The sequence below is a fragment of the Lepisosteus platostomus genome, chromosome 15 (assembly GCF_059453375.1).
Source record: "Lepisosteus platostomus isolate fLepPlt1 chromosome 15, fLepPlt1.hap1, whole genome shotgun sequence".
Taxonomy (NCBI): domain Eukaryota; kingdom Metazoa; phylum Chordata; class Actinopteri; order Semionotiformes; family Lepisosteidae; genus Lepisosteus; species Lepisosteus platostomus.
In genome coordinates, this window is record NC_142625.1 from 2,266,821 (window position 1) to 2,280,903 (window position 14,083).

The 14,083-nt window shown below is 41.6% G+C and overlaps 1 protein-coding gene, 1 non-coding gene and 1 pseudogene across 2 annotated transcripts; all 3 read left to right on the top strand.

The window, feature by feature from the left end:
- Positions 1–185, top strand: LOC148647641 (U2 spliceosomal RNA). The gene has a single exon (XR_015927155.1). It is a non-coding gene; the product is annotated as a U2 spliceosomal RNA (small nuclear RNA).
- A 2,191-nt stretch (positions 186–2,376) lies between these two features.
- Positions 2,377–4,622, top strand: LOC148647642 (zinc finger CCHC domain-containing protein 3-like). The gene is made up of 2 exons (XM_088608389.1): positions 2,377–3,135; positions 4,602–4,622. The coding sequence occupies exons 1-2, from the start codon at positions 2,377–2,379 to the stop codon at positions 4,620–4,622; spliced, it is 780 nt and encodes a 259-aa protein (XP_088464515.1).
- Positions 4,623–11,198: 6,576 nt separating this feature from the next.
- LOC148647643 (U2 spliceosomal RNA) lies at positions 11,199–11,370 on the top strand (annotated as a pseudogene).
- The last annotated feature ends 2,713 nt before the right edge of the window (positions 11,371–14,083 follow it).

Here is a 14,083-nt window from a genome sequence, read left to right on the forward strand (position 1 = left end):
GTTTTTTGTACTATTTTATAATAAAAAAAAAATCTGTTCTTATCAGTTTAATATCTGATACGTCCCACATCGGGGGACCACATATTAAACGGATTTTTGGAACAGGGAGCTGGATCAGGAGCTTTCTCCGTCCTCTCCACGCATCGGCCCGGTATTGCAGCGCCTCCGGGAGCGGTGCACCACCTTCTCTCAGCGGTGAAAAGACAGACGTAGCAAGCAAGCAAGCAAGCAAGTGAGCGAGGTGGACTGGAGCTCCTTCTTCTCGGGTCTTGTCTCTCGTCCACCTGTGTGTCTCTGTGTCTGTCTCTCTCTCGCCCTCTCCGTTCCCGTGCTCCCTCTGTGGGCTTTCCCGCGTTTTGACTCTCTCGGCAAGCAGGCCGGCCCCCTTTTCGGCTCCCGTGCGTTTTCCCTCCAAAAAACTTAGTTTTTTCAGCCTTTTCCCAGGGAGGCAGGCGTGGCTTTTGTGTGCGTGCGTGCGTGCGTGCGTGCGTGCGTGCGTGCGTGCGTGCGTGCGTGCGTCCCCGTCCCTCCCGAGAGAGCGCTGCCCCTTGCCTCTGCCCGCAGGTGCCGACAGTCCGCCTGACCGGGGCTTGAAGACTGGGCTGGGGGCGAGAAGGGTGACGAAGGAGCGGCTGGAGAGCGGAGCGGAGCGGAGCGGCCAAACCTACCTTGAGGACTGAAGTGCTGACAGCTGGGAGGAGATCCGGGATCCTTTTTGTTGGTGGAGAGAGAGAGCCGAGGAAGGAGCGGAGGAGCGTCTGGCCCTGGTCATCTTTGTGATGGCCTGGGCTATGGACCCTGCTGAAAAGCAGGGAAATGGGCCAAGCGTGAAATGGACAATTCGTTTTGAATGGAAACTGGAGAAAGAGATGCCGGGACGGGATGAATTCGTGGAGAAGGTAGTGATGAAGACCCTACAGGTAGGAACCTATGATGTTAAGTGCATACAGGGAAATCGACCAGGAAGCTATTTTGACATGTCATTACGGGATGAAGCAATGTATAAGAAGGTATCGGAGTTGTGTGCGGAAAAGTTGGAGAGGCAATGGCTGAGAGACTTCAAGTGTGTGGGACTGGCTACAGATAACACTAGGTCAGTAATTGTGCATATGTATGACCCGTTTGTGGAGGAGGATGATGTTACGGCGTTTTTAGAAGTACACACCGAATCTGCGGGGAAACCAAGGAAAATTAATGGCAGGTTTGGATATTGGACCGGGAGATGGCAGTATACGGTTACTCTGAAGGCCAACCCAAATTACGAAGGAGGGTTTTCACAGCCCCAGCTCTGTTTTCTTTGGGTTCGAGCCGGGGGTACCTATTTTACCGTGATCAGCCCCCGTTTTGTCGCCACTGTTACGAAATTGGGCACCTAGAGAAGGACTGCAAGGCCATGAAAGAGGGCACATGGAAAAAAAACTGTGTATCAAATTGTGCTCTCTGTGTGGGGGTGATGATCACGGGTATAAGCAGTGTCTTTGGAGAGATTTGAGTTTTGTTGCAGCGAAAAAAGGGCTTCTGGAGAATGCTGTCGAGGCAGAGGACGAGGAGGAGGAAGAGGAATGGAGTGGGCAACGCGTACAGTCCAAGGAGAGGAGGAAGAGACGCTGGAAGAACTGACCTGCTGGAGGAGAAGGTGTAAAGGCGGTGGAGGAAGACCTGGGGACCCGAGAGAGCAGTGGAGGGGTGAGAACAGCAGACGTTCATCCGGCAGAGCAGCCGGAGGAGCCGGTCCAGAGTCCTAAAGAAACAGTACAAGAAACAGAGCTGGGAAGTGAACGAGAGGAGGATGACACAGAGGCAGGTAAAGAAAAGGCTAACTCCAAAAGGCATCGAGGGGAAAATGACGAACAAGTTTTGTCTGAAGGTAAGAAGCCCAAAATAAAAACAGGAGCTGGGGCGACAGAAGGAAGCGAGGAGAGTCAAGAAGAAGGAGAAGGCAGTCAGGAGGACCTGGAACATCGCCAGGAAGAACAAGAAGGACCGGAGGACATGGAGGGGTCCTTACCAGCAGGGCAGCCAGTGCGGGCAACTGGGTCTTGTTACCCGTTCTCCATAGTGACTGGTCTGAGGGAGCTGCGCGGGTCCCGGGCTCCAGAGGAGTTGGCCTGCGCCACTGTGCGCCAGCGGAACGCCCGCGTGTCGGTCCATGCCTTTGGGGGCATCGCTTCTCGACCTTTTGGCTAAGGTCAGAGGTAGAGGGAGGGAGGAGATCGAGAGGACAACACTCTTTCACCAAGGACACGATTGGATTGCTTCGTTTTGGACCCCGGACTACTTTTGGATATGCGCTTGGATTTTGGACCTTTGGACTTCGCTTTTCACTTGGGATTTTGGTGCGTGGGCTGCTTGGCAGCCGAAAGGCTGCCTTTTGCCATGGCTGCGGATCCCGGGGAGGCGATGACGGCCGGGAAGGACCCCAGCGTACGATGGACCGTCCGCTTTCACTGGAAGGCGGAGACGGAGCCTCATGGAAGAGAAGCCTTCGAAGACGAGGTATTCTTTGGAGCTCTGGGATTCAAGGCAAGTGAGATTTTATGTCTACAGGGGAACCGGGCACAGAAATTCATTGATGTCACCTTCAAGAGTGCCGAACTCCACAGGCGGGGGGCAGGGAAATGTGCACAAATGAAGGCAAACGGAGGAATGCGTGAGTACGAGTGCAGGGGCCTGCAAGGTGACAACAGAAGGTGGGTGGTCGTCCATATGTTCGACCCGTTCGTGACGGATCGAGATGTGACTACCTTTTTACGCTGGTACGTGGAGGTGCGTAAGGGTCCAGGTACCATCAGTGATACCCGCACAGTCTGGACCGGGAAGCGCCGATATGAGGTCGAACTACGGCGGGACGAGAGGACATGGGACGGCTTCACCCACCCCCCGGGCACCTTCTCCATCGGATCAGGTAGGGGGTACCTCTATTACTGGAACCAGCCGGAGTTTTGTCGGAAGTGCCGAGGCTTTGGACACCACAAGGGGACATGCACCGTAGGAGAGTGTGGGAAGTGTCACCGCCAGGGCCACTCCACACAGGATTGCCCAGTGAAGGAGTGCTCCCTGTGTGGGAACACGGGGCATTTGTACCGGCAGTGTAACCAGAGGGGCAAGGACCTAGTGAGAGGCATCGAAGCCTGGGTACAGCTTCTTCTTCTGGTGTTTAAGGAGTCAATTGAAAAGGGAGTTTTACCAACCTCGATGACTCAGGGCTTAATAACCATAATTCCAAAACCAGATAAAGATCATTTGCTGATAGATAATTGGCGGCCTATCACTTTGATTAATAATGATGGAAAGATTCTTGCTTCTATTTTTGCAGAGAGACTGAAAACAGGCCTTGACTCAATTATTGATGAGTCACAATCAGGTTTCATGAAAGGAAGATATATATGTAATAATATTCGTTTGGTGTTGGACCTTGTAGACTATGGTGAACTTATTAGTCAGGATAGCTTTATTCTATTTGTGGACTTTTATAAGGCTTTTGACACAATTGAACATTCTTTTATTTTTGAAACTCAATTTTTTTGGCTTTGGTGAGTATTTTCAAAAGGTAATTAGAACTTTGTACAATCAAGGTAACAGCTCTGTTAAATTGGCTCATGGAACTTCTCATAGATTTAGGATTGGTAGGGGAATTCGACAAGGATGTCCCATAAGCCTATTCTTATTCCTGCTGGTCACACAAGTTATGGCTATTAATATAAAGAAAGATGTGTTTCAGGGTATTCAAATACAGGATAGAGAGATTAAGTGTTCCCATCGAATTTACCCAGTTAAAACTCTTGTTACCCAACGATTTAAAATTAATATAGATGACAAATGTGTTTTTTTGTGACAATGTGGTACATATAATCCCCAATATGATATTTCAAGAAGTAGGAGTTCTAGAGTTTTTACTAAAATGTAACTGACATTGGAAAAATCCCCTTGAAACTTGCCAGTTTTCATAAACAAGTACTTCTGATGTGGTCACTTATGTATAAACAAAACTTTTCCCCACATAGATTTACTATCTGGAACAACAAATATATAAAAATTAGAAATAAAACCTTATTTTTTACAAACTGGGTCAAGAATGATATAATTTGGATTAAACAATTAATCAAGGCTGATGATGAAATATATAGTTACACCGAGTTTGTTAATAGATACAATTTTTCTATTACTTTGGATCAGTATTTTGCTGTAATTAATACGATGCCTGGGGAAATATTACCTCTTTTAAGGAGTTGTAATAGTAGTCCTTTAGAAACATTGGAAGAATTTATAGCTCACATTAAACTACAAGGAAAGGATATTGTGAGGTGTGGATGTAATAACCAATTTTTGAGATCCCCGTTAAAAAATGATAATTTGCTTGCGACTACAATATATTGGAATTCCGCATTTGGAAAGCGCATTGATTGGAGAAAAATTTGGATGATGCCCAATAAATATTGTATAACCAATAAAATTAAGGAGGTTACATACAAAATAATTCATCGAATTTACCCAGTTAAAACTCTTGTTACCCAACGATTTAAAATTAATATAGATGACAAATGTGTTTTTTGTGACAATAGCCCTGAAACTATTCAGCATTTGTTTTGGTTATGTCCCAGGGTAAAAATGTTCTGGACTAAGTTGCAGAATTATATAAAAGAAGACACGAATATTGATATTTGTTTTGTAGAAAAAGATATTATGTTAAGTTTCAGCCCCAATGAAAACAATATAAAAATTTCTTTTGTAATGAATTTAATTATTATATTGGCACGTTATCACATACATAAAATGAAGTGGTCTGGGAGGTACCCTGTATTTGAGCATTTTAAAATGGAAGTAAAGGGGTATTTGCAGATTATTTCGAAATGCAAAAATATGAAAGCGGTGCGGACATTATTTTTATTTAATTTGTTTAATCTTTTTTCATAACTTGAATAGATGTAGTAGTATGTACCCCTGACGATATTTTTGTTTGGAATTGTTATATGTACCCTTGTTGGAATTGTAATGTTTGTTCTTTTGTTAAGGATAAATAAAAATTAAAAAAAAAAACTTAGTGGGACCAATCTTGTTGAATGTGTTTAGAGAAGCGGTGCATGAGTCCATGAGGACAGGGGTATTGATGCTCTTATATAAGAAAGGAGATAAAACGGACCTGTCAAATTGGAGGCCTCTCACGATGCTCACTACTGATTCTAAGATCTTGCCCGACTTTTGGCCAACAGACTGCAGACCGTGTTGACTGACATTATTGGAAGGGGGCAAGCGTGTAGTATACCTGGAAGGTCTGGGATGAAAGACTTGCAATTGTTGAGGGACATTATGGCTTGGTTGGAGGATAGGCGAGTGCCCTTGTTGGTGGTCGGACTCGATTTAGAGAAGGCTTTTGATAGGGTTAACCATTGTTTTTTATTTAAGGCAATATCCATTTACGGTTTAAGTAATGCCGATCTCTTTGATTCAACTGTTTTATCATAAGGCAGGGAGTAAAGGCCATCTGGGGATAAAGTGTTTCAGGAGGCCAGTGTTAGACAGGGATTTCCCCTCTTCCCACTCCTTATGTTCTTATTGAACCACTTGCGAATGCGATTAGGGGTAATCCAAGGATTGATGGCATCTTTCTCCCTGGAAGCAATGGGCCGTCGCTCAAAATTTTGCTACATGCGGATGACGTGACAATGGTCCTTAGTTATTAGCAGAGTCTTTATGTGGCCTTGGAAGTGATAGAGCAATATTCCAGAGTATCAGGATCTAAACTCGCTGATGTGTGGTGAGCGTTCTGGCGCACTGTGGCTGCCGTCGCATCATCCAGGTGGATGCTGCACATTGGTGGTGGTGGAGGGGATCCCCATTACCTGTAAAGCTCTTTGAGTGGAGTGTCCAGAAAAGCGTGTAAGCTGGACACTGTAAGAAAAGTGTAAGCAATTATTATTCTTATTAATAATTAAACTAAACAAGGAGAAATTCTGCATTAAGTATTTTGGTAATTGGCCTGACCAAACGAGAGAATAATGGGCTTGGTAGTTTGTAAACGTCCCTTAAAAGTCTTGGGAGTCCTTTTTGATGAGGGAATGCCGGCCAGAATTAATTGGTCAACAACTCTGGCTAAGGTCCAAAAACATTTATGATTATGGAAAGCGAGACATCTGTCCTTCTTGGGCAAAGTTTTGGTTTTGAAGGCAGACATTTTACAATGACTGTTATACTTGGCATAGGTATATCCGCTACCTGCAAGGATGCGACAAGATTTTGTAAGGATGTTTTTTTTCTTCATATGTGGTGGAGGAATATAAATACATTAAGCGTTTGGACATGTATCGCAGATTAGATGAAGGTGGCAGGGATGTACAGATGCAGCCATTCAAAGTGCGCGGTACAGACACGTACCGGAGGTAATTGGCTACGGCGTCGCGCATTGTGACGCACGATGACGCGCAGTACCGCGGTACGTGCTTGGTTGACCGACAGGAGCACTCGTGGTCCGTTGGTCTGTCGTAGTAAGATTTACAGTAAACGTCTTTACTGTGCCCATTGTAGTATTGAATATTTATATGGAATTTTACCACTGAAGGGAAATCGTAGTAGCTGAGCATAAAAAGAATAGGAGCATACTGTAACGTGTGTGAAGGCCATAAACGATATTAATTTTGGAACATAAACATACAGTATATGGCTGGTCTTACACACCAGTATTCCATTTCTCCCTAAACATTTTAAGCATCGAAGTCTTTAACCAACGAGATACCGGAGTCAACAAGCATACTTTTAGAATTTGATTAAAAGGGAATATAATATGGAATCGCGTATCTAAAGAAATTAATATCGATATAATTATATTCATGTACCGCAACACAAGAATAGTACACGCTGTACATTGTCTGTTGATAATGTTTCTGTAGTGCTTTTTCAGCACTCTCCATGTGACCTTGCCGGTGGCACTGTGGGTTAGGTTCCTGACTCCCATGTCACATGGTCTGTGATCGAATCCCACTGAAACCATGACTTTTTTTTAACAAACATTTCTTTGAAAAAATGAAACGTTTCCCTTGGTCAGAGATTAAATAAAACCTCACTCGCACCAAACAAATGTGTATTTCTAAATAGCACAACATGATCGAATTTAAGTCATTTTAATAACAATGAATAGTCACCTAGGCGTTACAATATAAACGTTGATGTTGATCTGAATCGCGTTTTGATTTAAATCGTAAACGCGTGTTTAAATATGTGTTTTTTGATTCACAATCAGAGAAATGCAACATAAATTGATATCTTTGTCTTCTAAGTATCTTAAACTTTCAGCATAGCTTTCTCCCCGTTTAGATTTATTTTTCTTGGGATCAAACGTGGAAAGATTAGATTGTAATCGTTTTATTTTTTAAATACATTTTATAAAAGTGTAATCTATGCTAGAAAGTTGTACACCGCCTGCTATAAAGATACATATTGTAATACTTTCAGGTTCGGATAGGACAGACACGAGAACTCAGACTTGCGGAGTGAAAGCAAGTTAAAGCCTTGATTTTATATATCACCTGTAAAAGTGGAATCTCAAAGGTAAATACCCAACACTGATTGTACCCATCTGTCATGCTAATAAAGCACCTTGAATTGAATTGAATTGAGGGAGAGAGGGGGGAGGGCGAGCGAGAGAGCCAGGACAGACAGACAAATAAGACAGACATTCACAACAGCGACATATCATAAAACGTTTGCACATATAGTTAAGTTATTACTTGGTTTTCAAAGTGCAATGAAATACAACATTGTTGTTGTTGCTGTTATTCTTGTTTTTATCCTGTTAAGCGTTTTGAGAAGCCACCTTTAAAGGCGATATATAAAAGCGCTGATTCTCATGGAATGTGTTCCGCCGGGGATTCAAAAAAAATATTTTTTTTAATCGCGTATCTAAGGAAATAGCAGTATAACTTTGTTCATGCACAAACAGTGGCATGTTGCATTATTAATTTGGGTGTCTCCTCTTGCCAGAAAGCTCTAAATTGCATTTTGAGTCCGTTTTTTGACTTTTTCTAAATTGCAACCCATAAATAACGCTGATAAAGTTTAGACTTATTTTAAACTGTATTACAGCAGCACAATGGACAATGCAACGTAAATTGCAAAAATGCACTTGGAATCTGTCCAAGCCCTACTTTGTCAGGCATTTTCTTTTACTGCAACTTCCATTTCTCCCTAAACATTTTAAGCATGAAAGTTTTATGAAACGGTACCCAAATATGCGATTGCTGTATAGAATGAATTTTAACTTTAAAAAATTATTTAACACGAAAATTAAGCTAGAAATCTCGCCCCCTTCTACTTTGAAAATACCTGTGAAACCGGTTTAATTCGTCACAGCCAGCACTCCCGCAGAGAGGGGGGGTTGTACTCGTTAATGTCTTAGCCGGAACACATCATTATATCTCATTTTGTATTTCTATAAAAAAAATCATTCAATCAAAAAGATCATGTTTCTGTATAACAATAATAAAAAACATTATTTACATATCACCTTTATGTGATATCACCTTAAGGACAGCACATACAAGGGTTAATTGCACAATGGACCGCGCAAAGAAATTTAAAATAGTCTTCTTTTGGTGTGAGGGCAGGAGTGGATCGCAGAAGGCATAATCGGCAAATTAGGAAAACAAAGAACAGGACAGGCGAGACGTTTACCCAGAGAGCGAGTGATCAGAAAAAGGAACAGCTGTTACGCCCAGGTTTTACGTGCTCTCTCTGCTGAATGAATAAAAGTTAAAATTTAAGTTTAATAAAATTTTATTAAAAACGTGTTTGCGTTTGTCTGGGTATTTACTTTGTAATCTGTGGTTTACATCTATTGTATTGCTTTGAGATGCCACTTTTAAAGGTGATATGTAAAATAATGTTTTTTATTATTGTTATAGGGAAACATGATCAGATTTTCCCTGGTTCAGAAAAAAAGATCTAAAGTATACTAGTTTGTCACTCTTCTCATCCTCTCTTTGCTAAATGGCTTTTGAATAGAGTCACATGAAGACAGAGGTGAAACAGCCCTACACAGCCCTGTCGCAGTACACGAATATAATTATAACTTATTAATTTCTTTAGATACGCAATTCTTTTAATACAGTCTTTGCTGTGCTCTAGAGGATCCTTGTGACATTTCGAGCTCTGGTTGAATGATAAGTGTCGCAGTTTAAATAATTTTCGTAGTTAGAAATTATGAAACGCTCTGTTAAAAGCAAGGGAGTTTTTATGTCCGTTGCAGTAAAAGAAAATGCCTGACAAAGTAGGGCTTGGACAGATTCCAAGTGCATTTTTGCAATTTACGTTGCAACAGACAATGTACAGCGTGTACTATTCTTGTGTTGCGGTACATGAATATAATTATATCGTTATTGATTTCTTTAGATACGCGATTCCATATTATATTCCCTTTTAATCAAATTCTAAAAAGTATGCTTGTTGACTCCAGTATCACGTTAGTTAAAGACTTCGAATGTTTAGGGAGAAATGGAATACTGGTGTGTATGTTTTCTTTAAAGTACCGAGACCAGCCATGTACTGTATGTTTAAGTTCCAAAATTAATATCGTTTATGGCCTTCACACGCGTTACAGTATGCTCCTATTCTTTTTATGCTCAGGTACTAAGATTTCCCTTCAGTGGTAAAATTCCATATAAATATTCAATACTTAAACGGACACAGTTAAGACATTAATATACATATACATACTGTATACAATACAGTTTGCAAACGGTAATATGTTTGTTCCTAAATCAATCTCTTTTATGAGCATGTGAAAGGCATGGTGAATCGATTCTCAAAAATTACTGTACTTTGCATGATTGCGAAATGCTGTGGTGTTACTTTTACAAAGATGGTCAATGAAAAAAAGAATGTGGACCAGGGCAATACTTTGAGTTTACAGCTTGTCCAAGGTCATTCATTATTAATACTATCAGTAATATCTTCGTTAAAGACTTTGATGGCGACAGCTCAAACATGAGAGGTTGAGCTTTGTCATGATTGTCAGTATTTTGTGAGGTTTTGGTTTTCCTACCATATGAGACATTTGGTGTCATGGGATAACTCCATCCGGCCGTGGCAATATCAGCACGCAGCACAGTGGGTGAAAACACATCCAGAGTGTAAAGCTAACATGATTGCTCTTGACCGTAAAAAGTTTTATTTGAGGACTATACAGATGCAGTTTTCAAGACCTGCATCTGTATGGAATTGACTCTGAAGTCTAGGTGTGGGTGCAGCCAAAGGGCAATCATTGGGTGATCTTAACTGACTTTGTGTGTGGAACAGTCAAATCTTTAATGCATAGCCACTGTGTTGCAAAGTCTGCTTTATGTCCAGCACCCACTTGTGTGCAAGAGGAAACCATTGGGCATGTATTTTGGGATTGTTTTGGGGGAAATAGTTAAATTTTTTATTTGGCGGACGTGAATTTTGTTTTGGGGTACAATGTGTTGCTATATGGGTTACGAGCCGACATGGTGGACGAGTCGTGCCCGTTTTTGTTTTGGTATCTTATTAGTTTTGGTTTTGAAGGCAGACATTTTAGCGCGACTGTTATACTTGGCATGTCTATCCACTACCTGCAAAGATGCCACAAGACTTGTAAGGATGGTTTTTTCCTTTGTATGGGGTGGAGGGTATGAATACATTAAGCGTTTGGACATCTATCGCAGATTAGGTGAAGGTGCGAGGGATGTACCTCCCATCCCATTGAAATTGGACTGTCTCTATGCATCTCAGCTTAGCTTGGCGGTGTCCACTCCGGTGACACATGATTGTCAGTATTTTGTGAGGTTTTGGTTCTCCTACACTACAGCCCAGGCACTATCGGCATGCAGCACAGTGGGTGAGAACACACCCAGAGTGTAAAGCTGTCTCTTGACCATAAAAAAGTTGTATTTCAGGAATCTATAGGTGGTATAGTTTTCAGGACCTGCAGTTTACGGAATTGACTGTGAAGTCTGTGCGAGGGTGCAGCCTAAGGGCATAGATAATCATTGGGACGATCTTAACTGGCTGTGTGTGGAACAGACTTCCAGTCAAATCTATAATGCATAGCCACCATGTTGCGAAGTCTGCTTTATGTCCAGCGCCCACTTGTGGGCAAGAGGAAACCATTGAGCATGTATTTTGGGATTGCCATATAGCATGCAAGTTTTGGGGGAGATATTGCGAAATTTTTGATTTGGTGGATGTAAATTTTTTTTTGGGGTACAATATGTTGCTTTGTAATGTAATATCTGATACATCCCCCATCGGGGGACCACTATTAAATGGATTTTTGAAACAGGGAGCTGGATCAGGAGCTTGCCCTGTCCTCTCCACACATCGGCCCGGTATTGCAGCACCTCCAGGAACGGTGCACTACCTTCTCTCAGCGGTGAAAAGACAGACGTAGCCCGCCCGCCAGCCAGCAAGCAAGCAAGCAAGCGAGGTGGACTGGAACTCCTTCTTGAGTCCAGGTCCGTCTCCATCCTCATTCTGCACACTTTGTATAAATCAAACAACCCTGTACTCAAGGATTTAGAGATCTGAGGAGCAATCAAGTGTAGCCGTAACGGAAGAGATATGGGACAGACTACAGCCCGAAAATTGAGACAATAGTATGAAAGATTTAAATTGGTTATGTGTTTGGGATAGACTGCCAGTGCAGGAAGTATTACATACGCATAAACTGACACGATCCCCGATTTGCCCGAGGTCAGGTTGTAATGAAATAGACAGTCTCTCATGTTCTGGATTGCAAAATAACACAGTTAGCGTGGAGCAAATATGATAGCCTGTTTATTAGATTGAAACCTGGATTTGTGTTGATGGAGAAGAAAGGTTATGGAAATGGGACTCAATTATTGCTACAAAAATATTTTGTTATGGTTCCTTTTTAGTTTAATCAAACGTGTGTTATGGGACAGTACGTAGTGAAGTACAGGTGCGATGGGGGAGTTTGTTGGTTTGAGGCGATTCTGGACTTTCTATGAATTGGTACATAAAAACAAATCTGAGCAAAAGGACAATCCTTTTGAGGCTTTGATGATGGGGTGGTGGAATCCAGTGGGTGATGAGTTTTGTTAAGAATTTTACAATGGTAGCAAGATCCTTGTGGGAAAATTGAAAACAAACACAATGAGAGGACAGCACAAATTAAAAATTACAATAAGACTTGACTGCAGTAGAAAGTACTACAGTATACTCCACAAACAGGGTTACTGCATTGGCCTTACATAGCTGCTGTGAGGTGCCGAGAGGCATGATTGTCTTGGTGCAGTTTCAGTAAATGATGTTTTGAGACATCTTTTTTTTTTTTTAACGTGAGATGCAATTATAGAGCAGAGACAGCCGTTTCAGTGTCTGGTTTAGTATGGACATATGTCAGCATTGAAATAATGATACCAGCACTGGGATCAAAAAGAATAAGGATAGAATGAGACCACAATTAGAAGCCATAAGAAGATTAGGGACTTTAACCGGGACAGTTTCTGTGTGCAGTTGGCAGAAACCAGATCGAATAACTTTGAAGAGGATAGTGCACTGTAGGGTAGCAGAAGGTTCCGATGTGCACAATACCCTTAAGTTAACACATTAATATCAATTTCATTAAAGTAGAAGTAGTTACTCATGAGCACCTGACTGTTGATTATGATAATTAAAGTGATTTAGAAGTTACAAAAACCAACAATTTACTAAATATACTGTCTTTATTTTTATGCATCTCTTCTTTGCTATACATTTGCTATAAGCTTGATATTTTGAATGCTTTTATGCATCAAATGGTTTCTGTGAAATGAATCCTTGTGGATCCTTTAACCCTTGATGAAATTTACCGTTACAACTAAACACTGTGCCAGTAAACTCACAAAACCCTTACATATTTGGGCATCACATGCAAGGATTGGTTTAGACTAAAATAAGAATCAATTGAACAGAAACTCTTGAAGAACCCACCATGATCAATCTAGAAGTTTTCTGTAGACATTTTCTTGATCTGATGTGAGCTTTGTTTCATTGCTTACAACTTTCAACTCTTCTTTCTTATTGGACGTTTCCCTGAGCATTTCCAGAGTGATGCCACTTTTTCAGTTCTTGTTTGAGGCAATCCAAATTGCTTCAGTTCTTTGCGTCTTAATGAAAGAACCTTGTCTTAAATTTCACTAGAGCCTCATTGAGGATAGTATAATCATATAAGGCATTTTGAATCAGTTGCTTTGCATGGTAAAAAATGTCTACAGTGAGAGCTTCCTTGTGATTCTTCAATAAGGGTTGTGGGTTGGAAAGATGACATGCAGTGAGCATTATGCAGGAGAGATCTCCAAGTCTATAAGGTGAACCAGTCAATGTAGCCTCTGTAAGAGCTTCAACCCAGTGCTTGTGATCTTCTAGAAGCCCATGGAGATTGCAGGCTTCTCTGTAGAAATGAACACAAGGTCTTTCAACTTCTTTTGAAACACTCAGGACATTTGACCTGTAACAGTGTGAAGCAGTAAACATATATAGTACTCTTCATTGTTGAGATGAACATCTTAAAATCGTCCTTAAAATCAGAGGCTTTGATTTCATGGGAATCCTTCAATTGGTGTTCCTTGTAATCTTGGTTTCCATTTTCTTGATCTACTCAACCAAGAAAAGTATTTGGGAATGTCATGGTAAAGCAGTGTCTTTGCAAAATCATTTGTAGTACAGAGATCAAAGAAAGCTACTAGGTAGTGGCTTCTGCATCAAGGAGGGCTGCTTGATGGTTTTTGAGAGAAGTGGATTGGAGGGAACAACTGACTTGTTGTCCACAGATACTTCCTGACCTTTAATCATGATGATTGCCTCATGGCCACCATCTGGCCTCCTTCTCTTGTACAATGGATAACCATCCTGATCAGTTTGAGTTTCTTGTAGAACTCTTGGATACTTCTTGGTGCATTTTCTGTCCTACATACATGAGTTACGATTGAAAGGACCACAGGGCACAAGAATATTTTTTTTCACTACAACAGCCAGAGCAAGATATGAGCGCGAGATAGACCTCTCTTTCGCCATTTTATGGTATACAAGTGGCATCTTGAATCGCCAACAATTTTGCTCTTTCTTTGGAGAT

Coding starts and splice junctions, on each gene's coding strand:
- LOC148647642 (XM_088608389.1), top strand. CDS start 2,377: ATGGCTGCGGATCCCGGGGAGGCGATGACGGCCGGGAAGGACCCCAGC. Junction 3,136..4,601: donor TGAGAGGCATCGAAGCCTGG/GTACAGCTTCTT, acceptor GTTATGTCCCAG/GGTAAAAATGTTCTGGACTA.